Source organism: Falco punctatus (assembly GCF_963210335.1).
Source record: "Falco punctatus genome assembly, chromosome: 8".
NCBI lineage: Eukaryota > Metazoa > Chordata > Aves > Falconiformes > Falconidae > Falco > Falco punctatus.
In genome coordinates, this window is record NC_137588.1 from 29,352,865 (window position 1) to 29,376,109 (window position 23,245).

The 23,245-nt window shown below is 37.7% G+C and overlaps 1 protein-coding gene across 3 annotated transcripts in view; it reads left to right on the forward strand.

Moving 5' to 3' along the window:
- Positions 1–23,245, forward strand: part of PTPN4 (protein tyrosine phosphatase non-receptor type 4) — a 111,777-nt gene that overhangs the window by 16,261 nt on the left and 72,271 nt on the right. Inside the window, exon 1 of one of the 3 annotated variants that reach the window (XM_080399520.1) lies at positions 8,075–9,827. The exons of the other annotated variants lie outside the window; for them this stretch is intronic. Within the exon in view, the coding sequence (XP_080255646.1) occupies positions 9,782–9,827 (46 nt within the window). The 5' untranslated portion in view covers positions 8,075–9,781. Of the gene's footprint in view, positions 1–8,074; positions 9,828–23,245 lie in introns of those variants that run through there. 3 annotated transcript variants of the gene reach the window in all.

Sequence of the window (23,245 nt, forward strand, 5' to 3'; positions counted from 1 at the left end):
GTTCTTGTGGACGTTCTTATTCCCTGTTGAGTGTCTAACTGACTTTTGGTTGAATTCTCTTCTGAAGTGAAAGGCAGGCAGCCTTACTGTTAAATAAATGGGTGCTGGTTTGGATTACGTTAGAGAAGGAAAGAAGAAAAGAGTGAAAGAAAAAGGTGTGTTAGATTTTTAGTGAACTGGATCAAAACCTGAACATATAACATGATTTGTCTTGAGCTTCTGGGGATGCATCTGCCTATTTTTTTTTTTCTCAAAGAAAAAAATTTTGCAGTCTTTTATGTATCTTAAACATCTTAACTATCAAAATACATGGAAGAACAAAATATCAGTATGTGTGGAACAAAATTAGAACAGTTAAGAAGTGAATATATCTCATGTGATAGTTTACGTGACTTGGGCTCCTAAGCACTTACAGCAGTTCTGAAAAGTAAATGTAAAGTTTTATTTCAGTATCAATATGTACATTTGTTTTAAAGGAAAACTTAAGTTTCTAGATCAGTCAAATATTTTTGAAGAGTTCATTTGCCATCTGAAAGGCATCTCACAACTTTTAACCTAAAGCTAAGCTAATGGATGTGTGCAGCTAAAAATATATAGCGATCTCAATCCTCCTTTCCCTATGCCCAATTAAACATTGGCTACTGTGTATAAATATTTTTCTTCTGTAGCAATTACTGTTCCAAGGCTTACACTGATGCCTGGTGTGGTCATTTTCCAGTAGATGTTAACTCAGTTATACGTAGTTAAGCCTATATCCCCTAAAGTAGTCTTGTTGTCTACAGCAGTAATACATCCTTTGAGCACTGTAAACCCTCTGAAGCAAGGTTCTTTATGGCTATGCGGTTTCTTAATAATATTTTTAATGGGATTATTCTATGTTATTAATACTTTGCCTTTTCAGCAGAATGTGACTGTTCACTGACATCTTAAATACATCAGAAGCTTTCTGAATAGTAATATTAATAGGTTAAGTCTTTCACTTACAAGCAGTTTGGCCCTTATTGTTGAGAAGAGAAACTGAAGAACATGTGTATAGGTGATGCAGCTCCCCAAACCTGTAGGGAGCCTGCAGCAGTTCCTAGAGGCAGATTGTTTCATCCATTTTATTGCCCTTGCCTTTCTAATTCCAGTGCCACCATCTCAGTACTTCTTGTCATCTCCTGCTATAGCCAGGGTGTGATAGAGGTGGGTGGTCGTTGCTGAAGTTGGCTGATCGGTTTTTGAGTAGCATGATGCAGCAGAAGCAATTGCATGGAGAGGTCAAGATTTATGGATGCTGCATTCAAATAACTGTTAGAAACAGCTGATAATGATGCAAGTTTGGAAGGGGAGAAGCAAGTAAATCCTGCTTTATCTCTTCCTTCTGCTCCTTTTCTGCTTTACCCACAACGGGGCATCAGTACAGGTCTTTGGAGTCCATCCCTGTACCAGCTATATGGTATTTTCAGGTAGGAAAAGATGTATCATCAAGCGGCTTCATAATCCACTTGGCTTTGCCTACCCCACCCCCTATTGCCCGAGCTGAAAGTTTTATATCAATTATGTTAGACGCACTGGCATGAAACTCTTTGTAGCACATCATCTTTAATCGCTCTTTTATTTTCATACATCAGAATACCATACTATGTCTTTTATTGGCAAAAGTGGCAATAATTATTTTCAATATGTTTATCTATTTGGACTTGGAAGTCTGCAGGATGAGAAAAAAAATGATTGTGAATTAAAAGTCTAGACTCCAGCAGTATTCTGGCAAATAGTAAAAGGGAGCACACGGTAAGAAAATTATGTGATGGTTTCTGTTAGAGGGACTAATTGTAGAAAAGTGTCTCAGTACCAATTGCAACAGGAAAGTCTGTCTTTCTGGAAAGGTCTGCCAAAGTCATTGAAGATAAAATCCAGTCTTTCCTGAGCTGCTTTGTGTTATTGTGGGCCAAAGATGATATGCTAAAGCGATTATAGACTTTATGCCAAGTTCTGTGGGATTTAAGGATTGCTTCTTAATAGGGGGAATTTTTTTTTTAGTTGTATAAATTAACCTTTTTCTAACAATTTATCTTTTGTTTGTGTATTGCTACTCCTTGTCCATTTGTAGTTGTCATAATTTCCCCCTCCCCCACCCTCCATGCACTAGTCACTTTCAGTACCACGGGGAGAAAAATTCTGTGTCAAAAGGACTGACACAGAACGTGCTGGAGATGAGACCCGAGTGCCGTGTTTGATCAGATTAAAGATCCAGAACTCAGTAATTCCGACAATAACACGAAGAAGTGTAAGACACAGGTCCTGTATACAGTGAACCTTCCTTGCTGTAGCCACATATGGATTGGTTATAAATCGGTTTCCTAGTTTTGTTTCATTTTAACATGTAGGTACTGATCTATTTTTTTTTTTCTGTAGAAGATGTAACTATTTTTAAATGTTCATGGTAAACTCAAAAGCATCTTTGGTGTCTTTCAGGCAATGAAGTACTGGACTGAAAAAGGAAGGCACTAGTGTGTTATCTTTTAAATAGAGAGCATTGTATAAGCTTTAGTGTTCATTTTCATAGCAAAAGAAAGAACAAGCACAAATTTGAAATTGTGAGGATCATGTTGTTAATACATATGGCATGTAACTATTATAAAAGTCCTTATTCTAATGCCAGTACCTGATAAGAACAGCAAGAGATGTATGACCAGTGTGGGCTGCTGCCACTGACTCACTGTGTAATGACAGGCAAATTACTCAGTTTTCTGCATCTTGTTCTACTCCTTTATAAATGAGAAATATTTTTTCCCAGTAAAACTCTTTGAGATCCTTGGATAAAAGGAGATTATTTTTTTTGTACGCCTACTGAGTATATAAATTTGAAGTGAGAAAGTGCAGCAAATACCAGATTCTGTGCAAGTCTTTTACCAGTACAGACACAGTATGATGAGTCTTGCTGCTCATTATGGATTGTATTAAACCACCTTGACTCCTGAAGGCCTCTGTAAAGCACAAGCAAAAAAAAGGGGGTTAGGTCAGCCTTGGCACTTGAGTGTCTGTGTTCTGTTGTTACAGCCTTTTTGTAGTTAAATACAGCTTTAATAAACTTTCTCTGATGCGTGCATTGATAACTACCATTCTGTTGTCTTTGATATGCCAGACACTGTACCACCTTCAGATGAAACAGTATAGGGAGCCTTTTAGAACAGGTTTCTGTCAGTCTCCATCACCTCTTTCATATTATGTCTTTGACTCTGTTTTATCACTGAATTTTCATAATGTTTTGGGAAACCTGACCTTTCCAGAATTGTCTGTGTTAACACTATAGTCTTAATCTTCCCCCTGGCACCTCCTGAAACAAAATACAAATTAATGATTCAGACACCACAAAACAAATCACATGCCACTTGTTCCTTCCCAACTATTCTTCATTGTCATTGTTTGCTGTATTGTATGCAAGTCCTTGTGTATTCTGTAGTGAAAGGGACCTAAATAATGCAGGAGATTTTAAGGGGGGTCAGTGGCAGATAAGTAGATAAATGATGCAACAGTTTCAGGTATATACAGAAGATGATATGGAGAAACATAAAAGAATGCCATTTATTTCAACACTGACATGTGGAAATTAACTTAGGTTTGATGTATGGTTTATTTTTTAATAAATTCAGACTTATTTTCTGAAAGTCCATAAATAGGTGTTGAAGTGGTGGATGGTACCTGGAATTTCTGGTCTCTGGTGAATGACTGTCTATTTTGGCATCTTTATCTCCTTCCATTCCATTTATCATCATTCATCATCCCTTTTTAATTTGGTGGCTTCCTTAGATTTTTTTTGTTCACAAGAAGAGCCTCCTTTAGTTTCATCATTTAAAAAAAAAATAAATTCCATCCCATCAATGACTAGCTATCCCCCCATTTTACCTGGTTGTGTCCTGCCTCAAATTCAGTAAGTAAACAATCTAAACCTTCAGTTTTTAATTTCTCTTTACATTTCCCCCCACCTTCTCACAATTTTTCACTCTTATTCTTCTCTTGAAATTGCTTTTGCCAGAATGAATGATCTTCACTTGGCTGGATGCTAATACCTTTACTCAGTTTTCCTTGATTTGAGCATGAAAGAAGCAGCTTCCCTCCTTCGTGGCCACCTGTGGTCCTCCTTGTGCTGCTGTAGTGCTTGTGCTGCTGCACAGTGAACCATATTGGGGAATTGGTCTGACTGACAAATAATATTGCCAAAATAGTGTTGCTGCTTAATTCCCTACTCTGGTTTACCATATGGCTGTACAAATGGCTATGTCAGCAGTAGGGAGAGGATGATGCAAGGCTGGAAAGGAGTGGCCAGACTCAGGAATGGGTCAGGAATGCTGTGTTAGCTGGCGGTGCCAGGTTATGTCAAAATAAAGAGTTCATCAGAGTAAAGTCTAATTATCTCTGATGTGATCACATCCTACTTCTGGAAATCCTGATCTCTGCTGCTTTTCTTTCTTAATCTCTCTCCCTCTCCCCCTTAACTGTTCAACATATTTTCCAAAACTGCTTGTTCATCTGTCTTACAATAAGTGATCAATAACAAAATCAGTAGAAACCTCCGTTTCTTAGTGTGCGCAGGAGGTGGAACCTGTCATCCTCAGGACATGTTGAAAACCTCATATTTAAATCATTTGGGTGGGCATCATTAGTCAAACCTGTACCATCATTTGGAGATACCTGTTAAATAATTATGATAAGGTTTAGACTGATAAGCTGCTGGAGTTGGATACTTCTAAGTTTCAAAAGAATTATTTAAGTCAGTGGTTTTCTAAGGCAGCACGTGGTAACTGTTTAGTATGACATTTTAAAGACTTAAGCTATTTTGGTAGAATCATTAGCAACAAAGATGATGTAATACAACCTTATCTGCTTTCATAGTGTCTCTCCAGCAGGGACCAGATACCTTCACAACAAATAATTTTGTTTTCCATGTCCCTGAAATCACAAGATGCTTTTTGTCTGTAAACAAATGCACTGATTAATCCCACCTTTCTCCTAGGTCTACAGAGATGCACTTTCGTTAGTCTGCAATCAAGTTATTAATTGCAGCACAAAAGTGTTTGTGGTTTGGTTTTTCTTTGGAGGTGATAATGGTGGTTTGTTTTACCCTACAGATATTGAAGTGATTCTGAAATGGTGAAACATACATCTGAATTTGTTACCTGCAAAGCTGGGCATTTTCAAATATGAGCCTAGGTTAAAACCCATAAAGAATATGAATTCACATCTAAATCCAGTTCTGTGTACTCCAATAGTGCTGGGTAAAAAGGTGTTCTGGCTCAATCCAAACCTGTGTGCAATAGTCACCTGCGTACACTTTAGTCTCAAAATTTTTCAGCCAACCTAAGAATATATTTTTGTTGTTCTTAAAAATTCCATATAAATTATGTTCCCTCTATTCCTTTATTTACTTGAAAAAAAGTAACAGAAAAAGTGGCATTGTTTAACAGTGTGATACACACCATTGCGATATCCAGCTGTGCACATCCTTTCAGAAAGGAATGATATTAATTACCCTCTGGTCAGTCATATGAGCTGTAGTTCATTGTGTTGTCCTTGCCTTCTTTCTGGCTATCATAATCCTGATTATTGACTTTCAAAATTTCCATTTGTTTCTAGGGCAAAAGGATCAATCTTTGATTCTTTCAAAGATTAAACCATGAAGTAAAATAAAAATCTGAGCTTAATGCACTGAATCAAACATAAGCTCACTCAGGCTAGACATGATCATTCAGTATTAGGTTTTTTTTCAGTAAATAAGTAATTTTCCAAACTTTAATACCAGGATTTGATGCATTGCCCTGATGAAGGTGAGCTGTTGAATTCCAATCTCTTGAAGTATAAGCTAAATCAGAAATGGCAAATAGACTCTTCTGTGGTGTGTAGAATGTAAATAAATAGGACTTTTTGTGAGTTTATGTTCCACAATCCCACCTTCTCCCAGAATATCCTAAGGCCGCCTTATGTGTGCACTTGACGATCTGATGTCCATAAGGCTGGCAGCATGCCTTTGCCTGAGAACTCTTACTGTCACCTTTGTCCTATTCTCAGTAGTCGCATAAAGTCTTTTTAGCCTCCATCCGTTCTGTACAGTTGGTACCTGCTGATAACATGGATCCTACTGCCTGCATTTTTCCATAAGCCCTTCAATGCTGTTTTCTTTTTTCCTCCTGAAAGAAAGGCATGATCTTCATTGGGGAGTTGCTTTTGGATTCCTGAGGTAATGTTTTTCTTGAATTGCTGCCAGTGGAGATGGTGGTTGTGTTCTTTTTACTTAAATGTTGCTGTCAAATAGTTTTCTATTTCTCCCTTGTTTCCTTGCCTAGGTTTTATGTACTTTCCATAGATGTCATATTTTTCTCTGTAAGTGTTCTGAAAACAGACCTTTTAAATAAAGGCTCTATGATCTCCCTTTAACTCTGATATAGTTATTCTGGAAAGTGATCTTGTATTCTTTTAAATTCTCTATCAATTGTATTCAGTAGAAAACTGAAATTAACTTCTTAGTGAAGCCAACAAAACAGGAAAACAAGCTCAATTTACAAAAGTAAATTTCAGGTAAATGTTCGAACTATAATTTTAAGACCTTTCCCATCCCTTGAGGTTCAGACTGAAAATTCAGCAGTCCATGGAATTTCAGGATGAGATCTAAGAACCAGATTTGTGCTATTATTAAAACTTGCCATGCAATGGTGGTGTGGTTACTCCTACTCCAGCTACCAATATCTTCCTGTATCGTGTTTCAGCAGAGTGTAACAGCGAGTTTACAAAATGGCTTAATATAATATATAGTAGCAAAAATATTGGTGGTTGTTCATAGATGTAAGTTAATTTGCTGTAGTGACCACAGTGTGCCAGAGAGATGTACATGCAGCATAGCCTATATATTTGTTAAAAAACAAAGCCTACCACAAAGTATGCATAAGCTGTAGGTTTGGGTATCTGTGCTCTTCAGTTACTTATTTTGGATTTCTTGAGAGCTAGATGAGATTTTTCTGCACTTTCATGAGCTCTGTCAGCACTTGTTCAGTCTAGTTGGCACCTTTTCATTTCTCTGTGTTTTTTTCAGCAGATTTTCTTAGAGAAAGGCGGATGATCTAACACTGTGAAGAAATTCTAATTTGTGTTTCTCTTTATATACTTCCAGAGGACAGATGGACATGTCTGTTATTTAATAATGCTCATGTTACATCTTTCGTAAAGAATCAGAATAGCTCCTAGCAGTCTGCCTGCCTGTCAGTAGCAGACACGAGCTTCTTGCTGGTTTTGTGTTAAATAACAGAGATTTCTGCTCTCCAGGCTCCAGCTTTCAGAGTTTGAGAACAGCACATTCTCAGATGGGCATTGTAGATTGCTCATGCTCTTGGCTGCTGCAAAGTTCTCTTTCTTTGAGAGATTTTTGGGTGACCTCCTGGTAAATAAACATGCTGTGCTGGTTCTTGGAGAGTGGGAGCTACTTTTCAAAAGGATGAGGCAGTGGTGGTAATAAACACTTTACCATTGCCTCTTTCTCTGATGCACGTAACATAACGCCCATTCTTCAGAAACTGCCTGAGCCATCCTGACACTAGCTTCTGAATCTGGAAAGGACAAGCTTTGTTTCATTTCTTTCCTCTGAATAGTCAGGACTGAAGAACTCTCAGATATTCTTTAGCTTGTCTTCTGAGCCACCCTACCATCAACTAACGCTGAAGGAGTGGAGTGGTACACAGCACTGGCTACTCACTGTTTCACAGGTGGTGTGTAACATTCTCAGCAGCCTCAGCTCAGTAACTGAGTGATCTGACTGGAACTGCATCTCTTTTGTTCTCAGGCTCCCGTTTTGGATCTGCTAGCACTGACTTCAGAGGACAGGACCTTCTCCAGCACTGGACAAAGTTGAGACTTCTCAAACCTTTATTGGACTATAAAGGGACTCATCAATCTGTGTGTTTGTACTCTCTTTGCAACTTTCTGGAGTCACTGGAAACTTTCCAGCCATGGATCACTGGGGTCTCCTTCCTGTGATCTAGGGAATAAATTGTATGCTGTTGTCACACTTTTCCACGCAAGGTATCAGCAGTTTTCATGGTAGGCTGGGATGCTACCAGTGTTGCTCGGTTTGCTGACAGTTCTGAGACTGTTGAACTCTGATATTGGCAGCCCATTCTATCAGCTGCATGGTTGTATCTAGATGACTAGCCAGTGTTTGCTGACCGTATCAACAGATGCTTGCTGCAGTGTACTTGTTCTGAAATCAGTATTGCTAATGCTGGTATGGTAGCTGGAATTCAGAAGGGATAATCTGGATTTTTTTGGCTAGAGTACTCCCCATAACCATAATGCAAATGTAACTGAATGCTATTACAGAATACAGTTTCTATATCTGCTTCCAGATTTATTATTCTGTAATGGGAAAAGGATCCTCTCCATTTCATGGGTTGAATTTTTTTGCCTCTTAGTATGGCGAGGTTGTTAATCTCTGTCACAGATCCACAAATTTTATCAGGAAGGACTTAACTGTGAAAAGAGAACAAAGTGGCTGGTGGTTTGGTGTTGGTGCGCTGCATCTTCGTAAGCCTTACTATTCTGGGCTGTCTCCTACATCTCTGTCAAGATGAAGCTTGTTGCTAACTCAGTTTATCATGGCATTTTTTGAAACGCTGGATTTCCTAAAGTCCTTATTTAAAGTACTTCCTGTAGTGAAAGGCTTGGTCCCCCAGAAGAACTGAATCTCATCTGTGATACTCTGATGAGAATATTTTACTATTTAGAAAGAAAGTAATCTCATCCTGTCAGCAAATATGGCTATCGCTTGTGTGATACTAGTGTCTTCATTTTGGGAAAATACCTCTTCTGAACATGTGTGAGAGTCCAAGGAAGAGCTTTGTGCCCTCAGCTGAGCACCATACCGCTGTGCAGAGACACCCTGCCCTGCAGAGCAATGCTCCTGTTGCTTCCAGCTGTGGTTCCTGCAGCTGCTTGCAGGGGAACCGGGCTGTGCTGCAGAGCTGTCAGCAGGGGAAAGTGCATGTGAATAGACATTGGAAAATAGAAGAACCCAGTTACTTGGTTTCTTTGTTAATGTGTGCATTCCATGTTCTGCCATATGTCCCTCTTCTTTAGCCTTTTAATTCTGGGATGTTGTCAATGATGCTTTCAGAAGTGCTTCAGTAATGTCAGACCGTGTGCCTGTTGTAAAACACCATTAGAACAAATGAACACATTTTCTTTTTAATAATGTGGTAATGTTAGTGTTAATACAGCATGGAAAAATTAACTAAAAATCAACAACAAAAAAACCGAAAGACGATTCAGTTTTATCCTTTATAGTGGTATTACACAAGACTCATGAAGTTTTCTTATCTAAACCCTGAGAACCTATCTTTACAGCAGTTGGGAGAAATAATATTTTTCTTCATAGGCAGTATAAATAAACTGTGCTTCTAAGATAATATAGTTTATCTATTTAGCTTAATAGCTTTTTAGCTTGGCCTGTTCTTTTTTTTAAGGATATGAATTCTAGATAATGAAAAAGCATTGAAATAAACAGTCCAAAGCAGTATTACTGATGCTGCTTTATAATAAAAGAAGTTGTGTAATAATACAATTTTTATATTGTGTCTTTGCCTCCAAGGGGGAAAAAAAGGGGAAAAAATTGGGATTCTCTGTATGAGGTAGAAGCTTCGCTTTCTGTCATGTAATGCAGAAGGCAGCAAATAGTTTGGGGAAGCAGAGTTTAATTACAAAAGAGTGCCTGAAGTAGAGGATGTGAGAAAGCAATTGGGCCTGACTGCAGAGGCACATGAATGAGAAGTTTTTAAGCATAATGCCTGAGAGGAGCAGTGCAGGTATGCTGACTTGGAGAGCTCGTCACTTTTTAATGCCATCTTCATAGGTTCATTTGTGTGTTGTTAGACTGTTCTTTCTCAATGCACTTTGTACAATATTTTTATGTTAAAGAAAAAATGAATATAATCTTTTATCTGCTTAGTGTCTTGTCACACCTGATAGAGGCTGTAAGTTTTCTTCTTAAATATTTGAAAACTTAGCTACTGGAAAGCTGTATCGTGTCACTGTCAACATGTTTCTGCATGTTGAGAATGTACTTTATCAGTTTTCCTTCAGGGTTTTCTCTTCTCCTAAAAGTCTTGATTTGAAGGAGGTTGTCCCTAAGCATTACAGGCATTGAATTAATTCGATTGGTGAAGATAGTAGGAAAATGAGTCAGGGCAAAGTTCTGAAACCCAGAAATAGCTTCAGAATTTGTGCATCAGGGAGACTGTGCAGGTCCTTTATGGATTTTTCTTGTGGTGTGGGAATCTTTCTGTACCTCGTGTTAATATATGTGAAATTTAAAAGCCTTGTAGAGATTTTTGGTAATGCTGTGTAGGTGATTATGTTGCCATCCATCCCTCCCATTCATAACCATGTGGAAAGCATCTCAGTGGAGTGCATCAGGCACCTTACACCTGTGGTGTTACTCTGACTACAGGTGTACCTCACATCTCTCTTTAAGCTTGGGAGCAGACTTGGGCATTGCTCTTGTCTCTTGGCTACAGTGTTTCATCTTGCCTCCAAGGGGGTACATGTTTCATTTTGTGTGATTTTGGGGGAACATTTTGGTAACTTCTGTTGCTGTTCGGTTTTCTGTACCTATCCCAAAGGAGTAGGGCATGAAGCAGCAAAGACAAGGATGGAGTACGCTGGAGAGAAGTTGAAAGGTTATTAGAGAAATGGGTATAATATAGGTAAGGATTTGAGTGGTGAAGGGACTCAAGCATTTAGAAGAGGGATTGTTAGATCCTTGAGAAGTAAAGGAGGAACGTGGAGGAGATCTGGAATACTTGAAGGAGGGGAATGGTATGGAACTGGTGGTTTCAGTAATAAATAATTATCTTTGTAGTTTCAGCATGGCTGCTGCATCAACCTGTGAATCTGTAACCATCAGCTTGTGAATCCAACCCATGTTTGTACCTGCCTTTCCAGGGAAAACAACGGGAACAAGAGCCAAGCTATTTTAAGATTACTTAATTAGTATATTATTTAAATTGCCTAATGATGCCTAATGACTTTTAAAGGGCTATTAGTAGCCACATTTAAATGTTTGAAAACATAAACTTAACAGTGTGCTATTTCCACTGTTCACTATTATCTATTATTTCTTTCAGGGGTTATAACGTGTACTTGCTAAGACAAAAAAATCTTGCATTTGAAGTCAAATATTCATAGAATAATTGTTCTCCCAAGAGAGACCATATCTTATCATATTTGTAAAATGAGAAAATACATTAAAATTTTTCTTATTTATACTACCATCTTGGTAGAAATTTTTGTCTATAATGGTATTCATAAAGGTAACTTAATATTCATTACTGTAATTTGCTTTCATGTCTCTGCCAGTCTGTGCTAATACCTTTGACTATAACAGTCACAGCCTTTTATTGTGACTTCATGAACTCTGAATATAAGCAAGAATTTTAGTGGGAAATTTTAGAACTGCATTTTCTTTTAAATAAAACATAAATGCCTAAAGTAAGCTCTTTTAGAGCTTTTGGGATACTAAGCTAGATTCTTCATAAAACTTGCCTCATTCATTATTTTTGAGATTTGCTTACCAAATTGATCTTACAGCTTTGATTTCTCATTTGTGCAAGTTATGGCTAGTGGAGACTAATCACACCTGATCTAATGGTGGGCTTTTTTCTAATGACTGCCCATAATTTTGGAATGGCTGACACCAGGCTGAATTCTAGATGTTCCTTCTTTCTGTCATCAACAGTCTCTGCACATGGCATTATTCAGAGGGAGCCACTGCACAGATACTAATTTGTGCTCTGTACTTTGCGAGGTGGGTTGTTTTTTTTTTTTCAACAGTAGCTTCTGTTCCCTTTTAGAAAAGGGAAATGAATCTGTCCCAAAATGTTGACTGCTTGGCAGTTGAGCAGAAAAAAGTGTTCAATGATGGCCTCAAAGGAAAGGTATTTAAGGAAGCGATGATTTTACTTGCTGGCAGCTTCCCTTCCACTACTTTTATAGAAAACAGCAACAATTTTGATTCTCACCTTTACTAAAAGGACAAGAAGCTGGGAAACTTGGGTACATTCTGCAAATCTTTTTCTTGTTAAGGAGACTTAAATTTATCATTTCTGTCAAAAGACTTGAATCTTTTTGGCTTCACAGGCTTGGAGGAATTTCAGTTTGTCAGAGATTCACGTCTTCACGTAACAGTGCACGCTGGAAGCATGGGTCACTTAGTATGTATGGATTCTTGAGAACTGAAATGCTGGGCAGAAATATGCTTACCTACTAAGTCCTCCACTGTGTTTGGCATGGACCACAGTCACACCTGAGAAGTAGTTACTTTCTAGATTTAAGAACTGCAGCATCATTTCCATGCTTAGTTTTGACTGTGAGGAGTTAATGCCCTGCTTTTGATAGGTGTTCCAGCTAAATGTCAGCTGTCTACATGATGGCCTGGACTAATTTCCAAATATTAAAGGTCTATTATCATAAAAGTACATTGACTTGTTGTCTTACTAAGACATTTGTCAGAAAGCTTTGGAGACCGACTTTCACCCCTTGTATAGAAATAACAAATATGGTAGCAGGGTGAATTTTATACTGTGACTGTTCCTCAGGCCGTCATTGCAGATCAGTTACTTAAAATGTGTGTTCCTTACATGCTTCTAGAAATCATGGTATTTTAGATAAGTTTGTTTTTTCTTGCAGATTTACATTACCTCTTTATTTTGACTCTGAAATTGCTTTCTGGCATTTGTAGTATGCCAACTTTGCTGAAAACATGCTCGCAAAGCTTTGCGTTAGGTCTCCGTTGTCAGGCTTTTGTAGACTACCACATGCTTCAGATGCTTGTTACACATTTGAAATAGGTAGACATTCAGCACAGTCTTTCATTATTATTTAAACTAATTTTTCAGTAGAATCAAAAGAGAACAGAGAGCACTGAGGGTATTGGTTAAAATCTGTTATTCAGGCGTACTGCCTTGCACAGTCCCTGGCTCAGCAGAGGTTGGGCTCAGGACCTTGCATGAAGGAGCAAAGAGAACTGACTGCAGTAAAGATGGGACAGCTCTGCAAACTTCTGGTTTCTAACAGCTCAGGTATTGTATCTGGTTTTGTTCACTTACAATACTTATCTGTTAACTGCAATACAGTGGAAGAGACTATCAAAATGGGGGTTTTGCTAAGCATTTTGTAAAGCTGATGTATGTTGGAAGGTGAATTAGTTTGCATAGAAGGCTCTTAAATTAATCTGCTGCTTCAGTCATTTTTCAAAGAGAAAAAGAATGCTACATCCTTATTTTTAAAACAGCGGGAAAATATTGTTAAAGGCTAGGATGTCACAGTCTTTCCCATACACAGTTGAACAGTAAAATAACATATGTTCATTTTTAACATTCGGGTTTTTTGCACCACTAGCGTGAACTTCACAGTGGCATATAAAGCTAAATTAATTACTTGATTAAGACTTCTTTTGAGAGAATTTTTATGGTTAGATTGTTTTACTATGAATAAGTAGATGTCAGTTGTAGGCAATGTAGTGTAAAAGCTGATCTCCGTTTCACTTAATTGAAGTTTGGTGACTAGATATATAACCTCTGTCAGCATGGTTGTCTTGGAATTAAGCTTTGGTTACAAATAAATAAATAAGATTGCTCTGATCTTTTATACTACAAGTTTGAGAAGGTTTTCTGTGATGACGTGTGGACTTCTGTATTGGGTTGTGGCTACAATCAGGTTGGCATTTATAGTTCTGGTAGGGGAAAAAAACAAACATTGAACTAGTCTCTGCTGAGGGATGGTAACTGTGCTTGCAGCCTGCAACACAGTGAAGAGGCTCCATCTGGCAATTTGAACCATCTTACAGTTTTAGTGGCAAAGAACATATTTTAACAGGGTACTTGCAGACCTCCAATTGTTTTACAAAGAAGAATAAGAGGTAATCTGATTACTGTCAAGGTATCATTAGGGGCAGTGGGCTGTTCCCGTGTTGGTCTGTGGCAGGAGGTGCGTGCTAGCTCCCTATCAGGAAATTGATTTGGCCAGATGAAAGTTCTCAGGAGCAGCAGAGAAGTAAGTAAATTAAATTGAAGACCCTGTGATATGCAGGTGATTAAACTGCACTCAGGGTTTTGTTCTTGCTTAAAAGTGGTAAATGCATGAGACAAACTATAAATAGCAGTGTGATAAATAGTAGTGTGACATTAAGCTTATAAATAGCCTTTAACAATTTTGTAGTACTTTCTCCTTTTAATAGCCTGTTGCTTTTTAACTTCAGCACACACTAACTCTTCATCTGTGTGTTCATTTACCTTTCTCGGCAGTGTTTTATTCCAACTGAAGCTGTGATCTTTCTTTTACTGCTTCATTTTCAGTTGATTAACTGGCTTGTAACGTGGTTATGTGCTTTTTCAGTGGAAGTGGAACTTCATACTGAACTGAGCCAATATGATAAAGAAGCTTTAAAGCCTCTGTTGTCTTCCTGAACATGAATGCTTTAGTTGTTTAGTTGCTTTCCTACTAAAAATACAATCAAATAATAATAGAATAATTGAATTAATTCCTCTCGCACCAACAGTTTCTTGCTGATTCTGAATGGCAGCTGATCCAAGCAAAATGGCCAGATAATTTTTTTCTGTCAGATGTTTTATTAAATGCAATGACACTAAGTGTTTTATATAGAAAATGTATATCCTGAACCTGGAAAATAAATCACTCTTAGTAAAAGCAATTTAACTTCTAATTAAAGATCTGAGATTTAATTGGATGGGCTGAGGTGAGTAGTATATAAATACAGGATTTGTGAGTGAATTTTAGTTTTGCTTGGGTAATGTAGTATGTCTTCATTTTGGTGCTGTGGTACATTAATTCCTTTTTTCTAGGTTTTGTGCCTGTTCCTGTTGTATACGTGGAACTTTGTGCCTTTACTTTTTGGATGCAGAAATGTAGGGGCTTTGTTGTTCTTGCACTATACTTGTAGTTATAAGCCTTGACAGTGTAATGTTGCTTTTCATACTGTTAATACCTTCTGGTATTGCTGTTAATTTTGTGGAAACTTCAAAGGATTACTGTATAATTCTATAAAGACCAAAGGTATAAGGAAAAAAACCAGTCATATTCAAGAACAAAAAACGTCAACGTTTTTTCAAAAGTCTACTTTGATGAACCTTGGTAAGAATTATAAACTTTTCATGTAAGCTTGGATCTTACTATGTTTTCTTCCAATGTGTATTTTTACAGATGCTTCTGTAAGTTTGTCAATTTAGTTTCAAAAGAAGGAAATGCATCCCAAAAAGGAAAAGCATTTTTAGATAACTATTAGAAATAGTCCTGAAGGTAGTTTTTCCTTTTATTCATTTACATACAAAATTGATTGTAGTTTAACAATTTACAAAGCTCAGAATGTATGAAGATAAGCACATGGAGCCTGCAGTCTGGCCATAACATTTAATCATGTCATAACCCCTGAAAGAATGCCACTGTTGAAGTCAATATGCCACAATTTTGGAAAACTTTTGCTTTGGCTTTGAGCTTCACTTTGTAAAAAGTACAGATGGAATTGTCCTGTTGTTCTCTAGTCAAGATCTTTGATCCTTTTACAAAGTAGGTTTGTACAGTTAACAAATCTGGGGAGCTTAGACTGCTTTAAGATACTTTGCCAAAGAAACTAAACCCACAAAACTCTGATTATTTTTTTTAATTTATTTTTAAAGTTCCACTGCAGGTGAACAATTATCAATTTAACTGCTTAATCATTTGAAAATGAGTGATACTTTGAGATACCAGAAGTCCCAGATTCACTGAAATAATTTTGAACTTCTAGTCCTCTTGAGCTGGCTTGAAAATGGAAATTGTTTCCTGTAAAGATAATCTTTGAGAGGAGACAGAGGTGAGTCAGAAAAATACTTACCTAACCTGCAGTGAAGCTGTAAAAATGTGAGCATTCTTAATAATAAATATAACAATAAATAAATAAAAGGAGAACTAAAATTTGGGATGATAGAATAGGATGATTCTTTTGCTACTAGACAGGTCTGTCAGCAAAGTTGCTCTCGTCCTGTGTGGAGAGCCCTTCATTCTCATGCCCAAAGGTCCTTTGGGGCCTCTCTCTAGCGTGCACCCCAAGAACAACCAAAGAAACGACCTGCTCTGCTCTGATACTGCAGGACCAAAAACCTGAGGAGAAGCCGAGTACCCAGGTGCTCAGGAAAGGAGTGTAAAGCAGCGCGGCTGAGAGCCAGCGGCACGGATGGAGTGAGGTCACTTCTCTGGGCAGCACTGCTAGAAGGCTTCCCTTGGTTTGTTTTCTATTGGAGGAGGAAACGGACTTGACAAGTGTTTTCCAGGCAGGTGGCCAGACAGGCATTATTTTAATGTGTCCAGCAGAAAATCGGTGTTTTTTGGCAAAACTCAAGTTTTCCATATGAAAATTTCTATTTTGTGGAAATGGCATTTCTGATTAAAAACTAATTTTGATGGAAAGTGTCCAGTTGGTTATATTCAGCCTTAGAATTAGCATCTGCTGTGTTTAAGTCTATTGAAAATAATTTGGCTTTGATTTAGCAACTCTGAACAGAATATACACAGACAACTTTCCTCCCTCTGTCTAATACTTCAGTTCTAGTGCCAGCCAAAATTCAACTTGAAGTTGGCTATGAGTAGAATAAAAGCTTTTTCCGAATTTTGCCAGTTTGTTTTCAATTCAGACTGCCTTCAGCTTCAAAGGCTTCACAACACAGATGCCATGGCTGGAACTAAAGCTGCCAATTCAACTGGCTGCTCTGGACTTGAAGATCCTGCTGTGTGCAGCAGTATTGATCTGTGGGTGCTCAAGTGGCTAATAGCTAGCCCACAAATCTTCTCCATAGGTATGTTTTCTGTTGATGTCGCCTTCAGATAATCGTGGTTGAGGCTTGTGCAGCATACAGTATGTGGGATTTCTGTGCATTTACAGTCGCACCAAGTTAGAATATGTAACTCCAGCATTTGGTGCTTTACCCCTGTTTCGTCTGCATAGTTGTATACAACTGATGAAGACCACCAGTTGTTATTTACATGTAGTTTCTTTCTCTTTTGGGCTTCATAAATTGTGTTAAAACCCCCTCCTATTTGTAGATGGAAAAGGTGAAATCAAAACCTAATCCTCACTTGCTACATTTCCTTGATTCAGCATGTGTAGTCAGGCTGTCGCTGAAGTTCAGAGCTGTTAATAGTGTCCTGAAAGGACTATACTAGGTTGTTCTAGCTATAGGCAGTTGCACACTGTCATTAAAGGCTCAAAGATTACCAGGATCCTTTTAGATACTAAAGAACTTTTGGTTTCTATTAGGCCCATAGAGGACTGTACACACCTTTTGTAATAGGTAAAGAAATGTTTGGGGTTTTTTTTTGAGTTATATAGCAAAGGGGAATCAAATTCAGTTACCTCTTGATATGTTTGAGGAAAACTGTAGGAAGAAGTTTGAATGTTTTTGGGTTTGTTGGTTTGTTTTTTTCCCTTTCTTAAGCAAGATGTAAAATACTAACTTGTTATTAGCACCCGCTGCTTCTGGTTTAAGTTTGTCTGAACTTGTACTGGTTTCAACCCTTTCTTCTTTTGGTGAGCAAATATTTAGGCTCCCTAATCTTATTGTTGTATGGCAGCCAGAGTTTCCTTTTAATGAAAAATCTATTTAACTTAGTTGAAGAACACATTTAAGAAATTACTGCAAACTTATTTTGAGAAGTTTCTATCAAGAAGATATTTTAATAACGCTTCTTTGTAGTCTCCATTTATTACATCTTATTATAGCATTGAGTCATGAAACCAAGAATAAGAAATCCAGCTCCAGGAATGGAAAGAGTTAGATGGAGTAATCATCTGTGTGAGGGTCATGGATTGTCATTTTTAAGGCTATTTTCAAGCAAGGGTAGGCTATGGAGATAAAGTTGAGTTTAAAATATTGGAGGTGGAACTCACTTGGAAAGCTTCTATTTATTTCTAGTGATCTTTTCACATGGTAAATGCCTCCAAATACCATAAGCTGAAAGCTGCATACTAGGAAACAAGGGGGTTTTATGTCGTATCAATGCATCTGCAGATATGTTTAATATATAATATTTTTTTAAATATAGAAGGATGGTTAAATTCACCATTTTGTGATATTTAAACAGTACTCCTCCTCTTAGTTCTTTTTCCTGGCAGCTTTATCCTTTTCTGACTGCTTCAGCTATCTGCCCTTCCATGGGGTTTGTTCTGCATTTTTTTTTTTAATAGTTAGATTTAATTTTTCTTCCCTGCTAGCTTTGCCATTTTCCATCCATAATTGCTTATTTCAGGAGGGGGGGCTGCTGCTGACTTGGTGCACATTTCTTTGCTGTCCATCAAGCTGGCTGAGGTGGTCATATAGTGGTGCAGTGACTACATATGTGCACCCAGGGGCTCTTCCTTCAGTGTGTCTTCATGGCATGCAAGCTGGCCGCTGCTATAGCTGGTGGTTGCTGTCAACTTCTGTTTCCATATCACAGGCCTTAAGCTATACCAGTATCTTGACTTGAAGACATTTCTAGCTCCAGCTGCCTGCTCTGTTTCTTCGCACCATAGTATGCCGTTCCTAAACCATTTTGTACAGTGGTCACACTATGATCCAGTTGACTCCTGAATTTCAACTCTAGTGTATTGCTTAATAGAGGGATAGGTGTGTTTTTCTATTTCATTGAGGGGTGTGCAGGTATATTGCTATCATATAGAACATTTCTAGACTTAATGCTCAAAATAATCTCTGAAACCCCTGTAAAGTTTTTCACACATCTTGTTCAATTGTGTGTGTGACTGTTGTTTCATAAAACTTCCCTTATTCCTCACTATCACCTGCAAATGAAAGGTCTCCAGGTCAGAAACAATACGGCTACACAAACTTGTATGATGTTTCAAGTCTGATTGTAGCTTTAGTGTGTCACCTGTAGGACAGATGAGTTTGTGTTTGTTGTGAATAACCGTGGGTTATATATAGGATATGAAGACTTTTCCTAAAGGCACATGGACTCTGGACATTTTTCTTACAACACTGTGAAATCATGCAAAAGTCCTGCCTCTTCTGAAGATGTCAGGTCAGTGAGTAGTGAGCCTTGAGCTGGCAAGAGGTTTTCTGTTGTCTTTGCATTTGTTCACACTCTGACCTGTAAGATTGTTGCAATGAAAAGGGAAACGGGTTGAACCTGCTCAAGTAGGATAGGGTAAAAACAAAAACAAAACCCAAACCAACAAAAAACCAAGAACCTGTGTGAATTCTAGATCTTTATTAGCTGCAGACTTCTAGTGTATTGGGTGTATTTCTTCAGCTTTTCTCAAGCTCAGTTCCCCACCTAGAGAACTGGTCAAAACCTGGGAAAAAAAGATCAGATTTACTATGACAGGATGTACTATGGAAATCCAGTGTGTTTATCAGGCTGCCAGTTTCATGTGGTGTGGACAGATATTCACTAAGAACAAATTTCAACCTTAAAAGTGGGTTTAAAATGAACCATATTGAGCTGTTGGGACTGTAAGTCCATTTGTATTATTTTTTTCTCAAAATATTGATATCTTCTCAGGATTATCTAATCTAGCATCCTGGATAGTGAAGATGGAAGAGTTACTTTCTTGATGTAAAAAAGGGCTGGGCATAGGAAGGGAGGACATACAAGGATTTAGGTTCAAAATAATTGACAGTGTTGATGGAACGGTTTTTGAGAACTACTTTTTTTTTTTTATTAGTATTACTTCTAAACTATGCCATTAAGTACTGTAATCTCAGACTAATTAATTCTACCGTGCTGGTTTTGTGTTTCCTGAAATGTTAGGTCCAGGAGTGAAAAAAAGCAGATACCAGACATCCTGAACTGCCCTACTTCAGACAGTAGAGAAAGGGAGCAGCTGAATTTGAGAGGCTTTTTTTTTTTTTTTTTTTTTTTTAGCTTTGAGCATAGTGTGCAGTTCAAGCATAATGATTATTGACATTTAATTCAATAGAAGTGTCATTTATAACAGGCTCTTGTGTTAGTTATGCTCTTGTTCTCAGGGGAGGGAGAGAATTGTTAAATTGTCAAAATAGTTTATTTTTCAGATGAAATAGTAGATTGCTACATTACTACCAAACTAATTTGCTGTGTTCTGGTATACATACTCCGGCTTTCTCTAACAGATTGGCCACTATCCTGTGTAGAGTGACCGAACACTTATTAATTACTTTTATGTTGGGAAAAAAAGGGTTTCTGGGAGTGATAGAGCAAGGTGTTCTGCCTTTAACCTTTGTCTCTGTTAGTAATGACATGATTATAACAGTGAAAATCTTGCTTGATATCACACAGCAGTTTTTCAGATTTGAAACCCTTATCCGAAGAAGTAGATAAAAAGCATTATTCAAAGAAGTCTTAATTTAAAAAGAAATCCTCAAGTAATTTTTAAACTGAGAGTAATCATTAATTTAGGTGTCGAGCCTGTACTGAAATCACAGCCAGCCCCATGAAATCCTCATGTTCATAAAATTAGATGAATTAACAATCTTAGAAACTTATCCGAATAAATGGATAGAATATGAATTCTTTTGTTACTGGCTTGTGTATAGGAGGAGCTGATGGTGGAGAAGAGAGGCTAAATTCCACTTCTTTTCTCTCAGCTGTTGAACTTCAGGCCCAAAATTTTCAGAAACTGTCAGATGGGCTTTAAGAATTAATACTTACTGTGTTAACTTGGCTCTCCACGTAGTTCAGGATCAGGGAAAAGGAGGACATGAGTAGTTTGTTCATTGAAATGCAGGTGAGATTATGGACGACTTTGGGAGCATGTGGGTATGTTGCTCTTTATTGCTCTCGAGTGAAGTACTTGCAGATAGGAATTTCTTTTGCTGTTCTATACTTGCATCTGTGAGGGATTTAATCAAGCAGCTCAGAGTGCACAGAGATAATGTAAGTCTTGAGGTAATGTATAAAAGCAGCTGGAGATTAGGTAAGTTTGGTGTACCAGTTTCACATATGAAGCATGGATGCAGCTCAGGGCCAGGCTGTAAAGGGTGTGGGAAGCCCTTACCGAGGAGCGGGGTGAGCTTGGAGTTCCGGAGCAGCCAGCCCCATGCAGGTACCTGGGCTAACAAGAGCTCAATCTGGTTACCCACCAGTGAAGAGAATTTGCTGAGGTTTTGGAAACTTTATCTTCCTAACTTCCAATACCAGTATCTCCTTGTATTCAGTGTGCTCTTTTGACAACGTTTTGGGGGTGCGGTAACATTGAAGGAATTGTGCTGGTAGTTGCATTGTGCAGTCACTGTAACTGTCCCAGTTTGTCAACAGGAAAAATGCCATATCCCTCTTTACCAGTGGAAGTTTTAGGAAGAGGTTAGTAAGTGGCCATATGATAGCTTTAAAGGAGTATATTATGTTCCTTAAACAGAATTAATTTGATTAATTTATATATTTTAAAAAATCAGAAGGTTTTGATAAAGCCCAGAATCATTAATGATGCTGTTGTCTGGTTAGAAGTCTACCTTGAACTTTTTCACCTGGTGCCAACAAAGTGAAATGACCCAAAGTTTACATACCAACTTTGTGGTTGTAAAGAGTTGGTACATGTAACTCTTGAAAATTATGGATACTTTCCATTGTTTGGTCAGCAGAAAGCAGGAAGAAATGAATGAAGCATGAATTGTTGGAACAAGTTCAGGATTGTAGTGCATGGGTCGATTCACTTCAATGAAAATGCATTTCTACTACTGATTTTATTTATAGGGCATGTCCTGAAGCTGTATGCTACATCAGAATTGCTGAAAGCTTTCAAAACATATTTTTGAAAGAAAAAAAAATGTGAACTTTCATTTGTTGGACGAATGTGGACTTCCCTCAAAGTAGTACACAAACAGCTAATGTTTAGCATTTTCAAATTGGTTTTGGGTAAAACATTTAATGTAGTTTCACTTAGATGTTTTCATTAAATGTATATGAAGATGGGTTTTAGATATAGCTCAGTGTTTGAAATGCAGTATGTTGTATTACTTTCTGTTCAAACTTTCAGAATTGTCTTTGTGCTCTTAATAGTAGGGTTTTTTCTCCTAATTAGGTTGTCTGGATAATTTTAGTAACCATGAGGTCTGCAATCTATTTAATGCATTGAAGCTACATCATGTTAAAAGGATGTGGGTTTTCTATGAATTCAGCCTACTTTTCCAGCTCTTGTAGCAAATTCATGTACTGTTTTGGACCCAGATCAGTAGGTGGGCTTACAGTGGAAATAGATGCCCTCTGGGCTGCTAAAAAATTGGCTTCTAAACAAATGGCAATCTGGAAATGCATTAGCTTCTTAGGTGCTTTAGGTTATCCATGAAAAATGGAAGTTTCTCGTATCTTGGCATGCATATGTTCATATTGTATTGTGCTAAGGTGGTTTTCCTTGTGTACAGTACCTGATGCGAACTCTCTTTAAAAGAACTCTTTTACTTCAAGTCAGCGAATTGGTTGCACTTTTGGATAAATTAAATTTCAGTTAATTACCTTCTTAACCAACTGCTTATTTATTAAGCTGCTTAAAATTGGTTATTTTATTGTAAGCCCAAGCAAATTGCCTTTTTACTGTATATGTTTACATAAAAGAATATAGGATGCTGAAAATTCATTTCTGAAGCTTCTGTGTGCTCTTTAATGCCCTAACCAAGCCAGTATTGCAGGAATGTTCTGCCCTTTGATAGGGAACACTCCCTAGAATTGCTTCATCGCTTGAAACCTGAGCTCAGGCAGGAAATGTACAACTTACTCCCTCCACAGACCTGAGAGCTAAGTGGAGTTTCATTGCACAAGTTCTGTGCTTCTCCAGTTGCTGTGGCAGCACATGCTTTGGATTGTTAATTCAAATGTCTGACTATTACATGCTTAGCAGAAGACACTGAAAAATAATAAGCAGAAACCTTCATATGCAGAGATTAATCCAATTTAAGTACAATTTAAACATTCCACTTGCATATATAGAAAGATTTTAGCATAAGTGGCCATGGTACTGTCCATGACGTGGATATGCACACACAGTAGTACCCTGCTTAAGTTAACCTGCTTTAAGTCAGCTGTTCTCAAACTTTATTTTGGTTGAATGTCACCTTTTATCTTTACTCCTGTTTCTTTTGGGGCTGCAGATTTACTTGAGAACTTGCAGTCAGTCCTTTATTTGTTCCATACTGACTTTAGCTATCTAAACATTTTCATTGCAGGAGTTTGCAACCAGCGTGGCTGAGCTTTTATCAGTTTT